This window comes from Armigeres subalbatus, chromosome 2 (genome assembly GCF_024139115.2).
Source record: "Armigeres subalbatus isolate Guangzhou_Male chromosome 2, GZ_Asu_2, whole genome shotgun sequence".
In the NCBI taxonomy this organism is placed as follows: Eukaryota; Metazoa; Arthropoda; class Insecta; order Diptera; family Culicidae; genus Armigeres; species Armigeres subalbatus.
The window spans coordinates 59874168-59891433 of record NC_085140.1 but is presented as its reverse complement, the minus strand read 5'-3'; the positions used below and the strand labels follow the sequence as shown (position 1 = coordinate 59891433).

Below are 17266 nucleotides of genomic sequence, written 5' to 3'. Positions count from 1 at the left end.
AAGTTACGTGCCGCTCAAATAACGGATTTATTATTATTTAGTTATCAGCCATCACTGTTTTATCGACCAAAATAGTTAAATCTTTGCTGACGTCGTTACGCATTGAAAAAATGTTGGCATTTACTTGAATTGAACTCGAATCGAGTGATTGATGACCATCACCTTGTCGTAACCCTGTACGTTTCGAAGGGACTCGAAATTCCCTGAAATTCGAACTACGCATATCATCCGATCCATCGTCGCTTTGACCAACCGTATCAGCTTATCCAGAAATTTAGAAATCTGCCATAGCTGGTCCCGATCGATTGATCATATGCGGCTTTGAAGCCGATGAATGGATGATGTGGGCACGTTGTCGCAGCATTTTGAATATCGAGCGTACAGCAAACACATGGTCTGTGGAAAAGCGTTCGCACATGAATCCCGCCTGGTACTGTCACAGAGCTCTCTTGTAGGGAAGTACCTTGTGGCGTTCAGCAATGTGTCTGGTACAATCTAGCTTATCGTTCTGTTGTAGATGGGACATAGACATCTTATATCCACTACTGCGTGCCGTAATCTGGAAAATTGACGTAACCGCATTTTCAACATGTTTTCTATTTTTCTGTTAAGAGATCGATGAGTAGGATCCGTTAAACCATTTTTGGAAAATGGCGTATACGTCACTTTTTCAGATTACGGCAGTGCCGCAGAATCTCATCCTCCCAAACCTTGATTACCCAGTGCAGCGCCCAGCAAGTGTATCGTCACCATATTCAAACAGCCTCCTGTAGTTGGTCAACTCAAGGGCTTTGATGTTTTTCAGTCAGCCATCCTCCGGAGCTGAAAAGGTGTCTTTGTGCGTGCTTCCAGGTTCTCACCATGCCGTCCTCGTCTTCTGCCATATTCGCCATTCAGTTTTCTTCAGTGCTGCCGCCACCTTCAATCACCTCACGCTCGTCCGTAAGAAGATCGTTCCTTCACATGTCAGGCTGCGGCGATCATAATGGCTTTATCGACATCTCTCCTTGAGCGAAATAGTTCCAAGTTGATCAGCTGACATCGGCTTTCGTAACTCGGTAGGCGAAACGGATCCTGCCAGGTAAACTACGAAGCGCGAATCGAAGGAATCGGCGTTGAACTGATTCGATTCTCTCAGAACCGTTGTTGTAAGACGGACTCAGCCCAACAGAACAGTACTCTAGACTCAGAGTCGAGCGCACCAGAAGCAATGAGAGCTTTTAACAGAGTATGTTGGTGAAATTTTGCAACTCTGAAGATGAATCCATAGTTCTGGATGCTTTGTCGACGATGAGGATGTGTTGCTTGAATACAGTTGCGAGTCTAGGATCACGCCGGGGTCCTTCCATGCTCTACTCGCTCTATTTATGTACCGAGAGTTGCAAATGGTGCTTTTTTTTTCTCCTGAAAACGTAATGACAGAGCACTTGCCCGGGTTTACAACCATTCGGCAGGGAGCACCAATCAGCGAAGACGATTAGTTGAAGTTATAAGAGCTGACATTGGCGATGCGATGTATTTCCAAAAGATTTATGGGTCATCTGCGTAAGACAACTGAGGCATTTGATAACGAGGTGTATATCGTTGAAATAGATCAGGAAGATCAGTGGTCCTAGATGACTTCTTGTGGTATACCGGATAATGCATAAACTTTTAGAGGTGCATTCCGAATAGTACGGTCAGATAAGAATGAAATCAGTTCAGCAGACGCCGCTGACTGAATCGGTCCAGTTTTGCATGAGTGATAAGTCTTATCGAAAGGTGCAGAGAGGTCAGTATAAATAACATCCGTTTGAGCCTGTTATGTTAAAAATGGTGCGCTTCACGATTTTGCTGTCATTCCGCGCAGGGGCCATGTAGTGTACTGGTGTTACAAGTTGACCTTTCCGAATAAATTCACCTTGGTTGTGAAACGGTGTTAGGCGCATACCTCTTTGTTTACATTTTGCGCTAGCCGCACCTGCAGAGTATGATGGATTGAGATGAGATCAGGAGTTGAATTGAGAGGAGAAGGACGGACGCGTATCGTACAACTGGCGACGATTGAAAACTAACGAAAGATATCGATCACCGGCCATCGAAAATTGAATCGATTGAGGTATGCGACCAGCAGAATCTGAAAAAGCGTAGTCTATAGAAGCACGAATTGGAGAAATGAAAAAAAAAAATAACGAATGAAAAATTTTGTGTCGCGAGAACGGAGAGTCCGGTGGTGCGAATTTCGAGAGTCGGGAGTGATTCTCATGGCGTTTGGAGCCAGAAGGGTGCCCCAGAATAAATTAGAATTTCTAGAATTCTCCAGGGGAAAAATTCGCAGAATGGTGCATTCTAAGGAGTATGCGGAAATCTACTGATTTCCTGAAGACAATATTTTTGATCGTGTGAGAATTAGTAGAATTCCAATAATGAGAAAATGAAACATGGGGTTTCTTTTGGTTTCTTGTTTCCTTGCATGATGTGTCGAAACGAAAATGGATGAAAAAATGGCTGCGATAGCCGATTGGTTTGTCAGACATGCTTCAACTATAGACCTTTTCAGAGACGTCCAAATCGAATGATTTTCTGCCAACAGAACTCTGTGAAAGATGTCTCGTGCTTGTACGATTGTTCAACAGTTGTAAAAAGTTCAGTCTCGGCATTGTCATATATGAAAAGGCCTATTATTAGTTTGGGTTGACGCAACGATCAAGGTAGCTTGAGAGCAATGAGATATTGAGGTGAGGAGACAAACCGAATGCAAGCATATTGTGAATGAAGAGAAAATGGTGACGTAAATAGTTACGAATATACATAAATATTCCTACTTTTCCAAATGCCAATAGGAAGTAAACAGTGAACAATATCGTGCTTGAAAAATTGATGCTGATTTTAAGGGGGTCAAATACGATGCAATCAACTGCCGGCGCATTGGAGCTGATTGTTTTGTTTTTTTCTGTATCTATTTCAGATGGAAGAAGAGCTGTTCCACCTTTCCGCGATAGAATCGAGACAAGTAACTTGCTCGAGAATGGAAAGGAGGAAGAATCTTTGAGTGTTACTTGCATACACATATTACGACCAGAAAGTTATGAGCAAAAATGCTTCACCTCGGTATTCTGCTTTACAGACGGTTTTCAAAACCTCAAGGATTATGACCATATGCCGCTTGTTGCACTATATCCAAGATGGTATGACACAGCGGTGGAAAACTCGATGAATTTTTCGAACCAAGGAATCAGAGCGTTCAGAACGCAGGAAATCAAATGAAGCAAAACACCGGTGAGAGATTTGCCGATTATATTATCCGTCTGAAGCAGCAGGTGGCTGAATGCGGATTCGAAAAGTACGGAGCTGAGATCGAGCAAGTTTTGAAAGATATCCACTTGACGATGCCGTTGTCGAAGGATGCTCGTCAAATGAAGTACGCAGAATGATTCTACTGAAGGTTTGTTCTCATCAGGTGTACCAGTAGGATTGATTGCAACGATAACCATTTCATTTTTTTTTAAGGACTTGCCTTTCAACGACATAGCGTTTGGAATTACCCAAGAAAGTGTGGAGCATCAACTTACAGAAAAATCAGCCCGCCCTGGCTGCTCATTCAGGTGAAAATATATACAAGGTTCGCCAGAACCGGAGCATCGTAATGTTTCAAAGATGGTACTAACAGGACAAAGTCGATGAAAACATGTTTCAATTTGGTCGAAGGGCATTTGTCATCATCGCAGGTCTGCCCGGCACGCGGTAAACAATGCCATAGCTGTAAAAACTATGGACACTTCGAAGCATGTCGCAAACGAAAGCCGATAAGAAACGAACCTTCTGAACGAAAGCAGATTCGCTATTGAAGATTTGTCACGAAAATGTTCCGATTGTGACCAAATGTGAAGAAAGTTCCACGCCGGATAAAGTTTATTATGCCTTCTACTCAGGTAACGAATACGACTACCTGCAAGTCGCGGGATTACAACGGAAATGTTGGTAGACTCCGGCGCTGATGCTAACTTGATAAGCGAGGTGACATGGAGGAAATGAAAACCAAAAGAGTTTTGTGCACTCCTCATCGAAAGGGAGTAATCGTGATTAAGAGCGTATGGCAGTAATAATCCGTTGACTGTTTTGGGATCGTTTATGGCGGACATAACTATCGGTGTAAAACAATTCGAGCTGAGTTTCTGGTAGTGAAAGGAGGGCAGCGTTGCCTCCTCGGTGATCAAACAGCGAAACAGCTGGGCGTATTGCAAGTTGGTTTAAACATCAGTTCTGTCGAGACTTCGGAACAGCCGTTCAGTAAGATTAAAGGAATTACAGTACATATCCGCATGGACCCCGCAGCCATCCCGGTTTTTCAACCGATGCGCCGTATTCCGCTACCGTTGGAAGAAGCAGTTGCAAAGAAGATAACGGAATTGCTGAAACGTGACATCATTGAGCCCAAGACAGGTCCAACCAGCTGGGTATCTCCACTTGTTATCGTTGGGAAAGTAACGGTGAGCCTCGATTATGCATTGATCTTCGGCGTGTGAATGAGGCTGTTCTTCGCGAGCATCACCCGATGCCCGTTGTAGACGATTACATTGGCGATTGGGGAGAGGATCCGTTTGAGCAAACTTGATATTCGTGAGGCGTTTTTACAAGTGGAATGGAGAAGAATGCGGGACATAACAACGTTCATGACAAATCGAGGGCTATTCCGTTTCAAGAGACTGCCGTTCGGCTTGGTAACGGCACCGGAAATGTTCCAGAAATCTATGGACGAGATATTGGCGGATTGTAGCGGCACCTATTGGTATCTCGATGACATTATTATTGAGGGAAAGACCTCGAGGAACGATAATCGCCTTGCAAAGGTACATAATTGATTGGTAGTTGCTAAAATGGCTTTTTTTATCAGAAAATAAACAACATTTTTGAAATATGAACTGAGTTCTTGCATTTTGTGTTTGATTTCAGGTCCTTTCGAGATTAAAAGATAGGGGAGTCGAACTCAAATGGGAGAAGTGCCAGTTTCGCGTTACTCGGCTTGAGTTTTTGGGTCACAAAACTTGGAAGAAGGAATAAGACCGTCGGAGTTGAAAGTTGCCGCACTATTATTCTTCAGAGAGCCTCGAAATGAAGAGGTACGTAGTTTCCTCAGGTTCCAATTACCTGAATAAATTTATTCCGCAACTTGCTACTGCTTGAACCGTTAAGAAAACTGTTGATCAAAGATATTAAATTTGAGTGGACTAGCAAGGCATCAGAAGCATTTCAATCCATCAAAACTGCTTTAAGTAATGTTAGTAATCTGGGTTTCTACAAGAGAAGATCATACGGCTGTTATTGTGGAGCCAGTCCTGTCGGGTGGGAGCTATATTACTCCAGTTTGATGATAACAATACGAAACGCATAATCAGTTTCGCTTCCAAGTCGTTGACGAAACTGAAAGACGGTACTGCCAAACGGAGAAGGAGGCGCTCGCTGTTGTTTGGAGCGTAGAGCGTTTCAAAATACTACCTTCTTGGCAAGAAATTCGACATACTAACTGACGCAAGGAGCTGAACTTCTTTCTAGGCGCTCAAAGCCATGTGCGCGAATAGAAAGCTGGGTTGTGCGCTTGCAAACGTTCGATTATAACATATTAGGTATACGTTTCGGGTAGAGAGAAGGTAGCTGATCCGTTATCTCGTTTAGCGTTCAAGAACCCAAACCTTTTGACCATGCAGAGGAAATATTCGTTCGTGAAATAGCGACACAAGCAGCAATTGCGCTGCACTGACTTGGGATGAGGTGGTCCTAGAACTAAACTGATGAAGAAATTCTTAACGTGCTACATTTAAAACCGAGACGTTCAAAACTTGCCAATAGAGTACAGTATTAACGAATTGTGTGATTTCAAGGCGTACTACCACGAGGGAACGAATAGTTATTCCATTCATTGAGAGAAAAGGTTCTAATTCGCCTCGAAGGTCATCCGAATTGTGATGATGAAAAGCCACTTGAGATCAAACGTGGTGGGCCTAAGATGGATAATGCAGTCGAACTTTTGTTAAGCGATGTAGAGGTTACATTAGTTGCTGCTCCTGAACCACCCGAACCGATGCATCGTAGTCGTCTTCCTTCATCACCATGGCAAACATTAGCGTTAGATTTTTAGGACCACTGCCTGAGGGACAACATTTGTTGGTAGAGGACTGTTATAGTTGTTATATGGAGGATATCGAGTTGGAAACAACTACAACGAAAGATGTTACCAGAGATTTAACGATCAGTTTAGTCGATATGGCATTCCATCGTTTTTGAAGGCAGATAACGCGCCACAGATAAGCTTAAATTGTGAGGAATTTTTGTTTTGCTCGACTAACGGAATAAAACTCTAAACACAATACGTATTGGCCGCAATCAATGGGAAGTAGAGCGCCAGAATCGGTCGATTTTGAAGCGTCTCCGCATTTCACAGGAACTGGGAAAGATTGAGAACGAACGATTGTATCTTATGACATACCATTCTACAAAACATTCGACGACAGGAAAATCTCCGAGAGTTGATGTTGGACGCCAAACTAAAAGCAAATCAACAATTTCAAAGTATCAAGAAGACGGCGAAGTACGCGAGAGAGATGCAGTCGTTAAAGAAAAGGGAAAGAGTAGGTGACAAGAAGCGACAGGCAAAGAAAGTTATATTCAGCAAGGTGATGTTGTATTGCCAAACGAATGCGGAAAACAAATAAATTGGATACAGATTTTGCAAATGAGGAGTTTGTAGTTCTTCGTAAAGAAGGAACTGATACTCTTATACAATCGAAGGCAACTGACAAACAGTACAGGCGAAGTTCAGCTCTAGAAGAAGATTGAAGATAGGAAATTTGTAAGAATAACCAAAGTATTGATTCGAAACCAGTATCCTCGACGGCTCAATATGGATCCGAGAATCTTTCAAAATCAACACACACTTCAACGGAGTCAACAACTTCATGTAGATCACCATCAGCAAGGCGGTCGAGAAATGCACCGCAAAGTACGAGGATTATGTGCCGCACTGATTAATGATTAGAAAGTAAAGATATTAACAAATGGCGAAAAGGCTCAAAACTTGCTCAGCAGTTCGAGAGTGCCCATAATTTTAGTCTAGGTCTCCTAGTCCAATTGAGGATCAGGTTACACGAAGCTTCGAAGACATTCTCAATCAAGATAATGTTTTTGATCCTTCGTTGGGAACTAATTTGGATGAATGGACTCATTACTAGAAAATTTAAAAATATGAAAGCCCCGGTGATGACGGTATTTTCTACATACTTATCAAAACGAAAAATTTATCCTTTTGGTTAATTTATTTAAAAATGTTTTCAATTGGCATACTTTCCAGATAAATGGAAAAACGCCAAAGTTGTTCCAATTTTGAAGCGACAAAATCCAGCTGAGGCTTTAGTTATCGCCAATCAGTTTGCTTCTTCAATAAGAAACTGTTTGAAAAGATTATTTTAAATAGAATGATGGTTCATATTAATGACATCTATTTTGCTGATGAGCAATTTGGTTTCGCCATGGGCATTCAACCACTCATCAGTTATTAGAATGAACTTAATTGGCTCAACAAATCTGAAGGATATTCGACTGGAGTTGCTCTTCTTGATATAGAGAAAGCATTTGACAGTGTTTGGCATGAAGGTTTGATTGTAAAATTGATGAATTTTAATTTTCCTCTGTACATCATTAAACTGATCCAAAATTATTTATCAGATCGCTCGCTGCAGGTAAACTATCAGAATACTAAATCTGATAGATTACCTGTAGGCTGTGTCCCAAGGCAGCATACTGGCATATTGTATAACATTTTACTTGACTTACCTGATTTACCACCAGGTGTCAAAATCTTTGTTTGCAGATGAACGGGCCTCTAGCCAAAGGGCGAGGCCTTCGTGTCATTGTAGTAGATTGCAAAAAGTTTGGATATTTTCCCTTACTTGCAAAAATGGAAAATTTCCCGAATGCTTCCAAAACTCAGCTTATAATTTTCCCACATAAGCCGAGAGCTTTTATTTGAAACCTTCTAGCAGACATATTGTCACTATGAATGGGGTCTAATTATGGTCTAGCGAAGCTAAATATTTAGGACTTCTGCTAGATCAAAATTAACTCTTTAAAATCACATTGAAGGCCTTCAAGCCAAATGTAACAAATATATTAAGTGCCTATATCCACTTATAACAGAAAATCAAAACTTTGTCTTAAGAACAAACTTTGATTTACAAACAAATTTTAGACCTGCCATGTTGTATGCTGATGCAATATGGGCTAGTTGTGCAATAACAGAAAGAAGGCACTCAGAGGATTCAAAATAAAATTTTGAAAATGATTCTGAAGCTGCCTCCGTGGTATAGTACCAATGAACTCTATAGAATTTCTAATATTGAGACATTGCAACAAATGTCCAACAAAATAATTTCAATTTTAGATAAAAATCGTTGCAATCTTCTATTGCAAGATTAACCCTTATCTTAGTATAAAATAGGTTAAGTTTAGTTTAAGTTGAAAACATTGTAATTCCTACATGGTTCAATTCAACCAGAGGAAAAATTCTAACTGCCAGAGTGGAAATGTTAATAAACTAAAAGCGTAACATAGCAAATAAGGATGATAGTGTTAGAAAACACGGAACACTAGTCTAAGAGATGAATGTCGTATTAGATAATTAGCAAAAAAGTTAAAAAAAAAAAAAAAAATAAAATAAAAAAAAAAAAAAGAAAGTGAAGGCAATTTAATCAAAACTAAACGCGTGTCTTTATTTATTTCAAAGGGGATGTAGTGTACGGGTGTTACAGTTGACCTTTCCGAATAAATCCACCTTGGTTGTGAAACGGTGTTAAGCGCATACCTCTTTGTTTACATTTTGTAGCCGCACCTGCGAGTATGATGGATTGAGATGAGATCAGGGAGTTGGAATTGAGCAGGACAGGACGGACGCGTATCGACACCATGCTAGTCTTCTGTATCGTTCCAATTTAGTATATGTCTTACCGAAGCAGAGAGATAATCACTGTCAAAATTTCAGCCAAATCAGTAAAAGAAATTTCTCCGAGTAGTTTACTTTTAGACAGGGTTGGACTTTGGCGGAAGGGGCTTGGGCCGACAGTTTTACCTAAATGTACGGAAAAGGTTGATTACACAAGGTTTTAGGGGCCGGGCCTTGCACCGCGGACCATCTAAAATTAGGCCCTGCCTAGAATTAGTTCATTGTGGGACAGAATAAAAGCATAAACTTTTTGTTATATAAGTCGGTATTGTTCATTATTTTACTATTCACTATGAGACAAAACACGTTACATTCTTTATTCGTTGGCCAAAACATAAATATGTAGGCTGCCTCCGAGCAATTACATAATCTTTCTAAAGATGATGTTACTACCAAATAGCACTAGCCTCGTTACATAAAAGTAAAAGTAAAAAGTATCAGTGTTTCAGATCAAATGATTGAAACGGCATTTTCAATATGCCTTGAAATGCTCTACTCGAGGAATGAGCACTCCATTGCTGGCGGTCACGAATTAATACCAGTTTGCGGTTCGGAATCGCATCGCTCAGGAAGCCTGTTTTTCCTTTTCTCGTGTTTGGGTTCATCTTCTTCCTCGTCAGCATCCAGGATATCGCACAGCAGATCGAGTAAAGGATCAGTGAGAGGAATTGGGAAGCGAACAGGACCGACGAGGACTGGATTACCCATCCATCTCGTACAGAGAGTTCTTGGCCTGAACCAGGCGCGGTAGATCCGCACCGAATCGAATTTCACACGAATGCCTTAAATGACCATTTTAGTATAATTCACGGTAAACTTGATATTCAAAACTTACCTGAGCCGTCTGATTGTGAATACTATCCAAAAACAATTCAATTGCCTCCGGTGTTAGCTGAAGGGATCGTCCTCCGAATGTGATGTCGTTGGTGCTGGCATTCAGCACTCATAAGATGTGTGTGGCCAGCTTATCCATGGCAATGGAATGTGCCAGATCGGTGTTCCAACCCAACCGAATGGAAGGTCCGTGATACGTGTTTTTTGTGGACGAAAATTCCCACCATGTCTCTGAACTCCTGCTCAGGCTGCGATTCTCAGCTTGTTTTCCTCGACCAGCCAACACGAGGTATCTTCGTCTGCAAAATGATGGTGTGCCTCGGTGACCTTTGGGAACGTCGGGAATCGTTCTTCATTGATCCATCTGAACAGCGATTCATTCAAATGTGCAGGTTCGATAAACTCGAAATTATCCGAAATTGGAAGTAGTAGTGACTGCGTTCTTTGTATACCAAGGCGGCCGGACGGTATCGATTCGAAGCGTTGCCTGCCATCTCCACTGATGTTGCGTAGAAATAGCGTGTGGCTGATAGACTTCCGCTGCACTATAAACACATCCCACAAAAGACCATCCTGTTTGCCAACGTACGTGAAGAAGATTGTTATTTGATTTTAGGATATCAATACTGGCCGCACGGGTGACCTGCTGAACGGTGGCCCGAGAGTCTATTCACGAAGTGGATCAACTCATCCTTGCTGATCTCCATTGTAGGATAGTCGTAAGGGCCTTTATGCTGCGAAACAAGATATAGATATCATTATTCCATGACGTAATTTGTTAACAAGATGTCAACTTACAACAAAATCGTAGGATACGCATTCACCTTAAACGCTTGCGCGATGCAGTGAATCGCAATCCACCCGTCCAACACGGATATTCGTATTGAAGAGAGCCTGAGCGACATGAGCCCATACCGGTTCCAGTTTCTTGCAGTGACCGCACCAAGGAGCATAAAACATCACAAACCACTGGCCTTCGTTTCGGACGTCCAGAAAGCGGTCACTAAGTTCCAGCATAAACCATCTGCGCAGCTGGCGCCCAATAGCGCTATAAACACAAGATTCATAGTAAATCGAAAAATTCAATTAGGTTTGTAAATTGCACTCACTAGCGTCAGGAAGACCAAACATTTCAATTGATATAAGAACACATCCTGAGATAGGTTTTATCGATAATTTAGTAGTTTCACGGTGACATGATCATTGACACGACGATATTCAATGAAATAAATCAGTATCAAACAGTTGCAAAATTTAGATTTTTAATATTTTTTTAGGCACCTTCGAGGCACAGCCTTCGAGGAAAACTTATTGCCAGAATAAATGTTCTTATCTCATCTAGAGAGGAGATGAATGGAACATGTCAAACAGTGAGTGCCAACCAGCTAGAATGGTCAGAGTGCATAAATAAGAAAGCTCAAACATAAGGCACTCTCCCTAGTTTCGAATTGAAAGCTGTATTTATCTCACTTTGCGTCTTCTGCGAGAGGGCTCTGTGACTGTGGGACAAATTTATATTTTGTTTCAGTGCTTGTAAACAATTTCAGAACTATCTACGCCACTATATTGTGATATTACTCATTATCATTTGAATAATTAAAAAAACTGTTTGTTCTACTTATCACTCATGACATGATAGTATTCTTTACCATGACTAATAAAACGATAAATAGTGGAAACGTAGCCTACTGTTCTGATTCTCCATTGATCCCATTTCCATCCTCCTATAATCAAATTGAAAGGCAGAAGGTTTTGTTTCATTTTAAATGATTTTTTTCCACAGTTTAGCATGCATGTTATCAATAAAACTGTAGTAGGTCGGTTAGTAGGGATTTTTCTTTCGAGATATAATAATGTTATCTTGTGATTGAATGTGAACAGAACCTTTATATAATCTTTATCTACCTTGCATATTACGAGGACGAGGAAAATAACACCTAAAAAACGAACCATTTGACTGTTTGCAGGTTTCGGGACACATGGCCCGATTCATGCATATATTAGTATGTAAAGAGGATCGCGCTTCTTCAGACCGTAGAAACGAACATACTATCATTTGAAAATCCTGATTAATACCTAGCGGTGATGGGCCATTCTCGTGCATTATAAAAATAGTATTTTGGCCATTACTCTTGAGCCCATAGTCCGATCTGGTCAATTTTCAATAGGAAACAATGGTAGAGTATTCTGCGTCGAATGCAACTTGTTGCGAGTAAATCGGTTAAGGATAAGGCCTGAAAATGAGTGACATTTTTCACTCAATTTTCTATAAAATGTGGTATTTTGGCCTTACCTGAGCCCATAGTCCGATCTGACCAATTTTCAATAGGAAACAATGGCAGAGTATTCTGCGTAATGATGTCTTGTAGAAATGGTTTTGAAATGAACATCAATCTCTGGTTCCATGATCCATGATGCCACTGGATATAGAATAATTTTAGTTTATTGTTTGAGGTGATAATAGTAAAATACATCCACATTCCGAAACAATGAATCAACATGTTTCAATGGACGTTAAACCTAACCCACTGGAACACCATTTTGAATACTTATGATGTAAACTTTTTTTTACTACAATTATTTGAAAAGTGAGAAGGTAACGCAAATTTGAATGGGACCATAAATAAACGAAGCACGAGCTTGACATACAAACACCGACGAAATACAAAGATGATCATTATCCAGTTTTCCGTGTACAGCAATGAAATCTGGCTAAGGTTTGACATTCCGTTTTCTTCTTGTTCCAGGTCGGGGATACAGGACAATTTAAATGTAAAGCCGTAGCCAGGTATCAAAAAGCACAGTGATGGGTTAGTTTCCGAATCTTTGTTGGTCGTCATTATCGTTTGGAATATCTTCACTGGCTATAACCCGGATAAAAATGTACCATTCATTCAATAGTATAAACAATTGATTTGCCGACAGAATATATTGTGTTTTGATGGTTGCACATATTTTATTCATATACTAGGGATATAATACGTTAACATATTTATCTAATGTTACTATTATTGCAATTGCTTTTGAATCGTTTAAGAACAGAAGATTTAATCATTGAATCAACAGACGAATCCAAGAAAAAATAAGAGGAAGACACACGATGGTGTTAACTTTGACATATCCTACTGCACAGCACAGGAAGATAATTTTAAAATGCTTATAATAAACTCTAAACAAAATGTAATTAAAATCTGATTGATGCATGATACGGAAAAAGTTCCAAACTGTATGATAGATACATTTTTGAAAAAAATACAAAAAAATGAGATACGAAAATTATTTTAGTGGAATGTATTTACTTGTCATAAGACGAGTTTATACTATTCCATTTGATTCCACTACATACTTTATTGTACCTTTGACAGATACTTATTTCGACCTCAACAGTAAGGTCGTCTTCAGTGTCTCGTACTTGACTCGACGTTTTCCGGTAAGTCAAGTCAAGTACGAGACACTGAAGACGGCCTTAGTGTCAAGGTAGAAATAAGTATCTGTTAAGGCCCGATGCCCACGTAGCGTCTTTTCAACGCTGAGTGTACGCGGCGTTAAAAAGACGCGGGTGTGCATCGGGAAAAAGCGGTAACGCAGCGTCGCCGCGCCGATATACACCTGCGTTATTTGACCGCTGCGTGCACGCAGCGTTGAAAAAACGCTATGTGGAAATCGACACTAAAGGTACAATAAAGTAGGGGGATTAAATGGAATAGTACTTACTCGTCATATGACAAGTGAAACAATAAAATAAGCTTCCAAATATGTACTCCAGAACTATCTCCGTATCGTACATCAATCAGATTTTAATAACAATTTGTCTAGAATTTATTATAAGCATTTTAAAATTATCTTCCTATGCTGTGCTGTAGGATCTGTCAAAGTTAACACCGTCGTGTGTCTTCTTTTTATTTTTACTTGGATTCGACTATTAAACAAATATTTGACTCCAAGCGCCAGTTTTTGTATTGTCAAGCGTTAAAACTGTCCTAATCTAAATTAAAATATTGTATTGTTTTACATTAAAAATACAATTCAAACTAATTTATTTTAGGCATTTTGATCTGTAACATCTACGATTTTTTACCACTAGCAGATCCGACGAACTTCGTTTCGCCTAAAATTGATTTATTCTCTGATTAGTTCTCGAGTTTTGCAGAAATTTCTGTTTCCTTTGTATGTGACCCCCCTTTCCAGGAGGGGGAGGGGTTTCGAACCACCACAGAAACATATCTTCCCTACACACTTATTGTCGCGCTTATCTTTTTCTAGAATGCTGCGACGGTCTTACACTCGCAGGCTCGACTGCGAAGGTAAACGTCAAGATAACCGCCGTGTTAAAAGATAGGCATAATTTTCCCGCTCAAAACAAAATCACATGCTTTTCACGAAATGACAGCAGTTCTCGATTGTATTAGTGAGAGGCAACCGGAGTCACTGAGTACATGGAGAGTGTATATCATGGCAAGTGCATACGGTGGGCGAGATTTTCATTGACTCTGTTGTGTTTAGTGACTGTTGCGATTACCTGAGAAGTAACCAGCAGGAAGCCGCAGTATTCTATTTTATCTCGAGATGCATAATAAAATAAATCACAGATTTCTGTGAAATTTCACCGAAATATCAACAGCAGAACTGTTCGGTGAATAATTTTACAGATTTTTGGTGATTTTGACAGTTGAACAAAGGAAAAATCGCCGAAAATTTTGTGAAATAATTACCGAACAAATCTGCTGTTGAGATTTCGGTGAATTGAAGCAAAATTCACCGAAATCTGTGAAATGATTCAAGTGTGTACCAAAACATCCACATGCCAGATGTGGTTCCATTTGCTTGAATTATTCTCGAGTTATTCCAAAAGGGGGAAGGGTTTCGAACCATCTTAAGAACCATCCCCGGCCGCAAAAAACTCTGCATACAAATTTTCACCACGATCGGTTCAGTAGTTTCCGAGTCAATAAGGGTCAGACAGACAGAAATTCTTTTTTTGTATATAGATAAGAAGAAGAAGAAGAAGAGAAGATAGATACAAAGTATTGTTTGACGAAAAAGTGTATGGAAAATTCACAAGTTTTGTACATTAGCGATATTTAAAAACCCATATATTCTATTGCAAAAAACTTCATTTACAATGCAGTAAATAGTTGTATAACAATACATTCCAATGTATTTCTATGATTACATCTACAACAATATATTCTAAAGCAAATTTAATGTTTTGAATGGTAGTGTCACAATATAATGTATTGTTTTTCTATAATGTTTTTTATTCGAGATATCTTCTTTCTCACGGCAAATAAACTAGAAATCATCATTAGGCCACTAACTGTCAAAATTGTCAGTTACTGGCCCTGTTGTTTTCTATACACTACTAAAAATCCACACATATTTATTGGCAAAAATCCATAGATTTAACTTATGATGTATATCAGTGCACACATAACCATTCTCCACGCGAACTGCTAATAAAATATATATCCAAATAAACTTTATGTGTGGTCTCGAATTAGCAATTATTTAATTTATGTGTGGTTCTATATCGATTATATTAGGGTGGAGCAATAAGCCATTTTACGAGACAGGTTCGAACAGCTGATCGAAATTTTGAGTGGACGGCTCGGTCTTTGTTTTGGTAAATTTGCATGCAAACCATCATCATTTCGTCATCATCATCATCATTTCATTCCATTTTCGCAAATGTTCCTTGTAAAATGTAAATATTAGTGTTAGGTCTCCTGTCATTTGAGCTTTCTATAAAATGGCTTATTGCAAAAATTTATAACGGCGACACATATATCTTATATAGATATTTTTGGCAGTGTACAGTATTTTAACCCTTAAAGGCGCAAGGCGATTTTTTTAGAAATCGTCGGAAATATTTTTAACGTAAATAACCATTGAAATTATTAACATTAAACGTATTTTCGGTTTGTTGTTTTAAAACAACATTGCGCATTTAAGGGTTAAAAGCGCTAATGGCCGCCACAAGCTAAGTTTTTGGTGGGGTGGAAACAGTTTGAAGTTTGGCTTGTGTCGTTTTACACAAAAACGATAAGTTTCCATAATCAAAACGATTAAATCATGATGATGATGATCGCTGCGATATCAAAACGACACATGCTAAACGTCAAATTGATTGTACCCCACTAGAACATGAGTTAAATTGTGGCGGCCATTAGCGCACGTAAAATGCTGGATAACTTTTATGAAAAACGAAAAAGAACGAAATTCGTTCGTGCAATATGCTTTAGAGCGGGGCGAAGATAAATGCAACGATGCCTGTGAAAGACGCGAATGATCAGTTATTGACCGACCCAACTGACCAGCTGAAACACTGGTTCGAGCACTTCGAACAACTTTTTCAAGTGCCAGCCAGGCCATCACCACCTCGGCATGATCTGCCTAGGATCCGACGTATAACATGCGTCAATACCGAAGCTCCATCACTGCTAGAGATTCAAACAGCCATCCAAAGCATGAAATCGAATAAAGCCCCAGGGGTCGATCGCATATCAGCCAAGATGCTCAAAGCTGACCCCATGACATCCGCTCAACTACTGCATCGTTTATTTCGTAATATCTGGGACACCTCAACTTTCCCGGTCGACTGGATGCAAGGTTTTTTAGTGAAGGTGCCCAAAAAAGGTGTCCTGACTGTATGCGATAACTGGCGAGGCATTATGTTGCTGTGTACCGTTCTCAACGTTCTATGCAAAATTATCCTAGCCCGGATTTTTTTTTGTCTTTATTATTGAGACTTTCAGCCCGAGGCTGGCTTGCCTCGTATTCCTAGCCCGGATTCAGGAGAAGATCGATGCGACTCTCAGGCGGCAGCAGGCCGGAATCTGTGCCGGAAGATCCTGCGTGGACAATGCAGGTCAACAAATTCCAAGAGTCTCTTTAATTGGTATTGACTACGAAAAAGCTTTCGACCGTCTCAATCACGATAATATGAGTGGAGAACACTCAACGGCTGCAGGTGCTCATTAACAGATGCCTGCGGTATATAATTCGGGCCTGGTGTGGTGGCCTCACAACTGGATCTCAAACATTGAGCTCCATCGTTGTTGTCACCAGAGGCCGATAGCAACAGAAATTCGGGATCGGAAGTGAGGCTGGGTCGCCCACACTCTACGTAGGGGTGAAACGAAATCTGTAAACAAGCATTAGACTGGAACCCAGCGGGACATCGCAGCAGAGGCAGACCCAGAGGCTCATGGCGGCGAAGCCTCAATAAAGAAATAAAAGAAGTCGACCGAAATCTAACCTGGCAACAGGTTAAAACGATAGCCGGGCAACGCTCAGGATGGAGATCTTTCAAGTCGACCCTTTGCACCACCGGAGGTGTACAGGATCCATAAGTATGTAAGTAAGTAATATGCTTTAGAAGCAAAAGTTTACGCCATAAAACAAAATGAAAATGTGGGTCAAATTTAACGGCTAAAGTTTTACTTACCATCACGAATAAAT

At 40.2% G+C, this 17266-nt stretch overlaps 2 protein-coding genes across 2 annotated transcripts; one reads left to right on the top strand and one right to left on the bottom strand.

The window, feature by feature from the left end:
- Nucleotides 1-4301: 4301 nt before the first annotated feature.
- On the top strand, nucleotides 4302-5040 carry LOC134208989 (uncharacterized protein K02A2.6-like). The gene is made up of 3 exons (XM_062684967.1): nucleotides 4302-4469; nucleotides 4548-4829; nucleotides 4933-5040. Exons 1-3 carry the CDS (start codon nucleotides 4302-4304, stop codon nucleotides 5038-5040), a joined length of 558 nt encoding a protein of 185 aa, XP_062540951.1.
- Nucleotides 5041-5911: 871 nt separating this feature from the next.
- Nucleotides 5912-12645, bottom strand: LOC134208988 (protein disulfide-isomerase TMX3). Its single transcript, XM_062684966.1, is given in 19 exon segments — nucleotides 5912-5978; nucleotides 6028-6124; nucleotides 9511-9606; nucleotides 9609-9661; nucleotides 9663-9732; nucleotides 9735-9753; nucleotides 9807-10002; nucleotides 10004-10051; nucleotides 10053-10230; nucleotides 10233-10325; nucleotides 10328-10357; nucleotides 10360-10406; nucleotides 10408-10461; nucleotides 10463-10539; nucleotides 10600-10657; nucleotides 10659-10824; nucleotides 10827-10853; nucleotides 10911-10959; nucleotides 12472-12645. Coding segments are annotated over 19 exon segments (1599 nt in total).
- Nucleotides 12646-17266: the final 4621 nt, after the last annotated feature.

Coding starts and splice junctions, on each gene's coding strand:
- LOC134208989 (XM_062684967.1), top strand. CDS start 4,302: ATGGACCCCGCAGCCATCCCGGTTTTTCAACCGATGCGCCGTATTCCG. Junction 4,470..4,547: donor TTATCGTTGGGAAAGTAACG/GTGAGCCTCGAT, acceptor TGCCCGTTGTAG/ACGATTACATTGGCGATTGG. Junction 4,830..4,932: donor ACGATAATCGCCTTGCAAAG/GTACATAATTGA, acceptor GTTTGATTTCAG/GTCCTTTCGAGATTAAAAGA.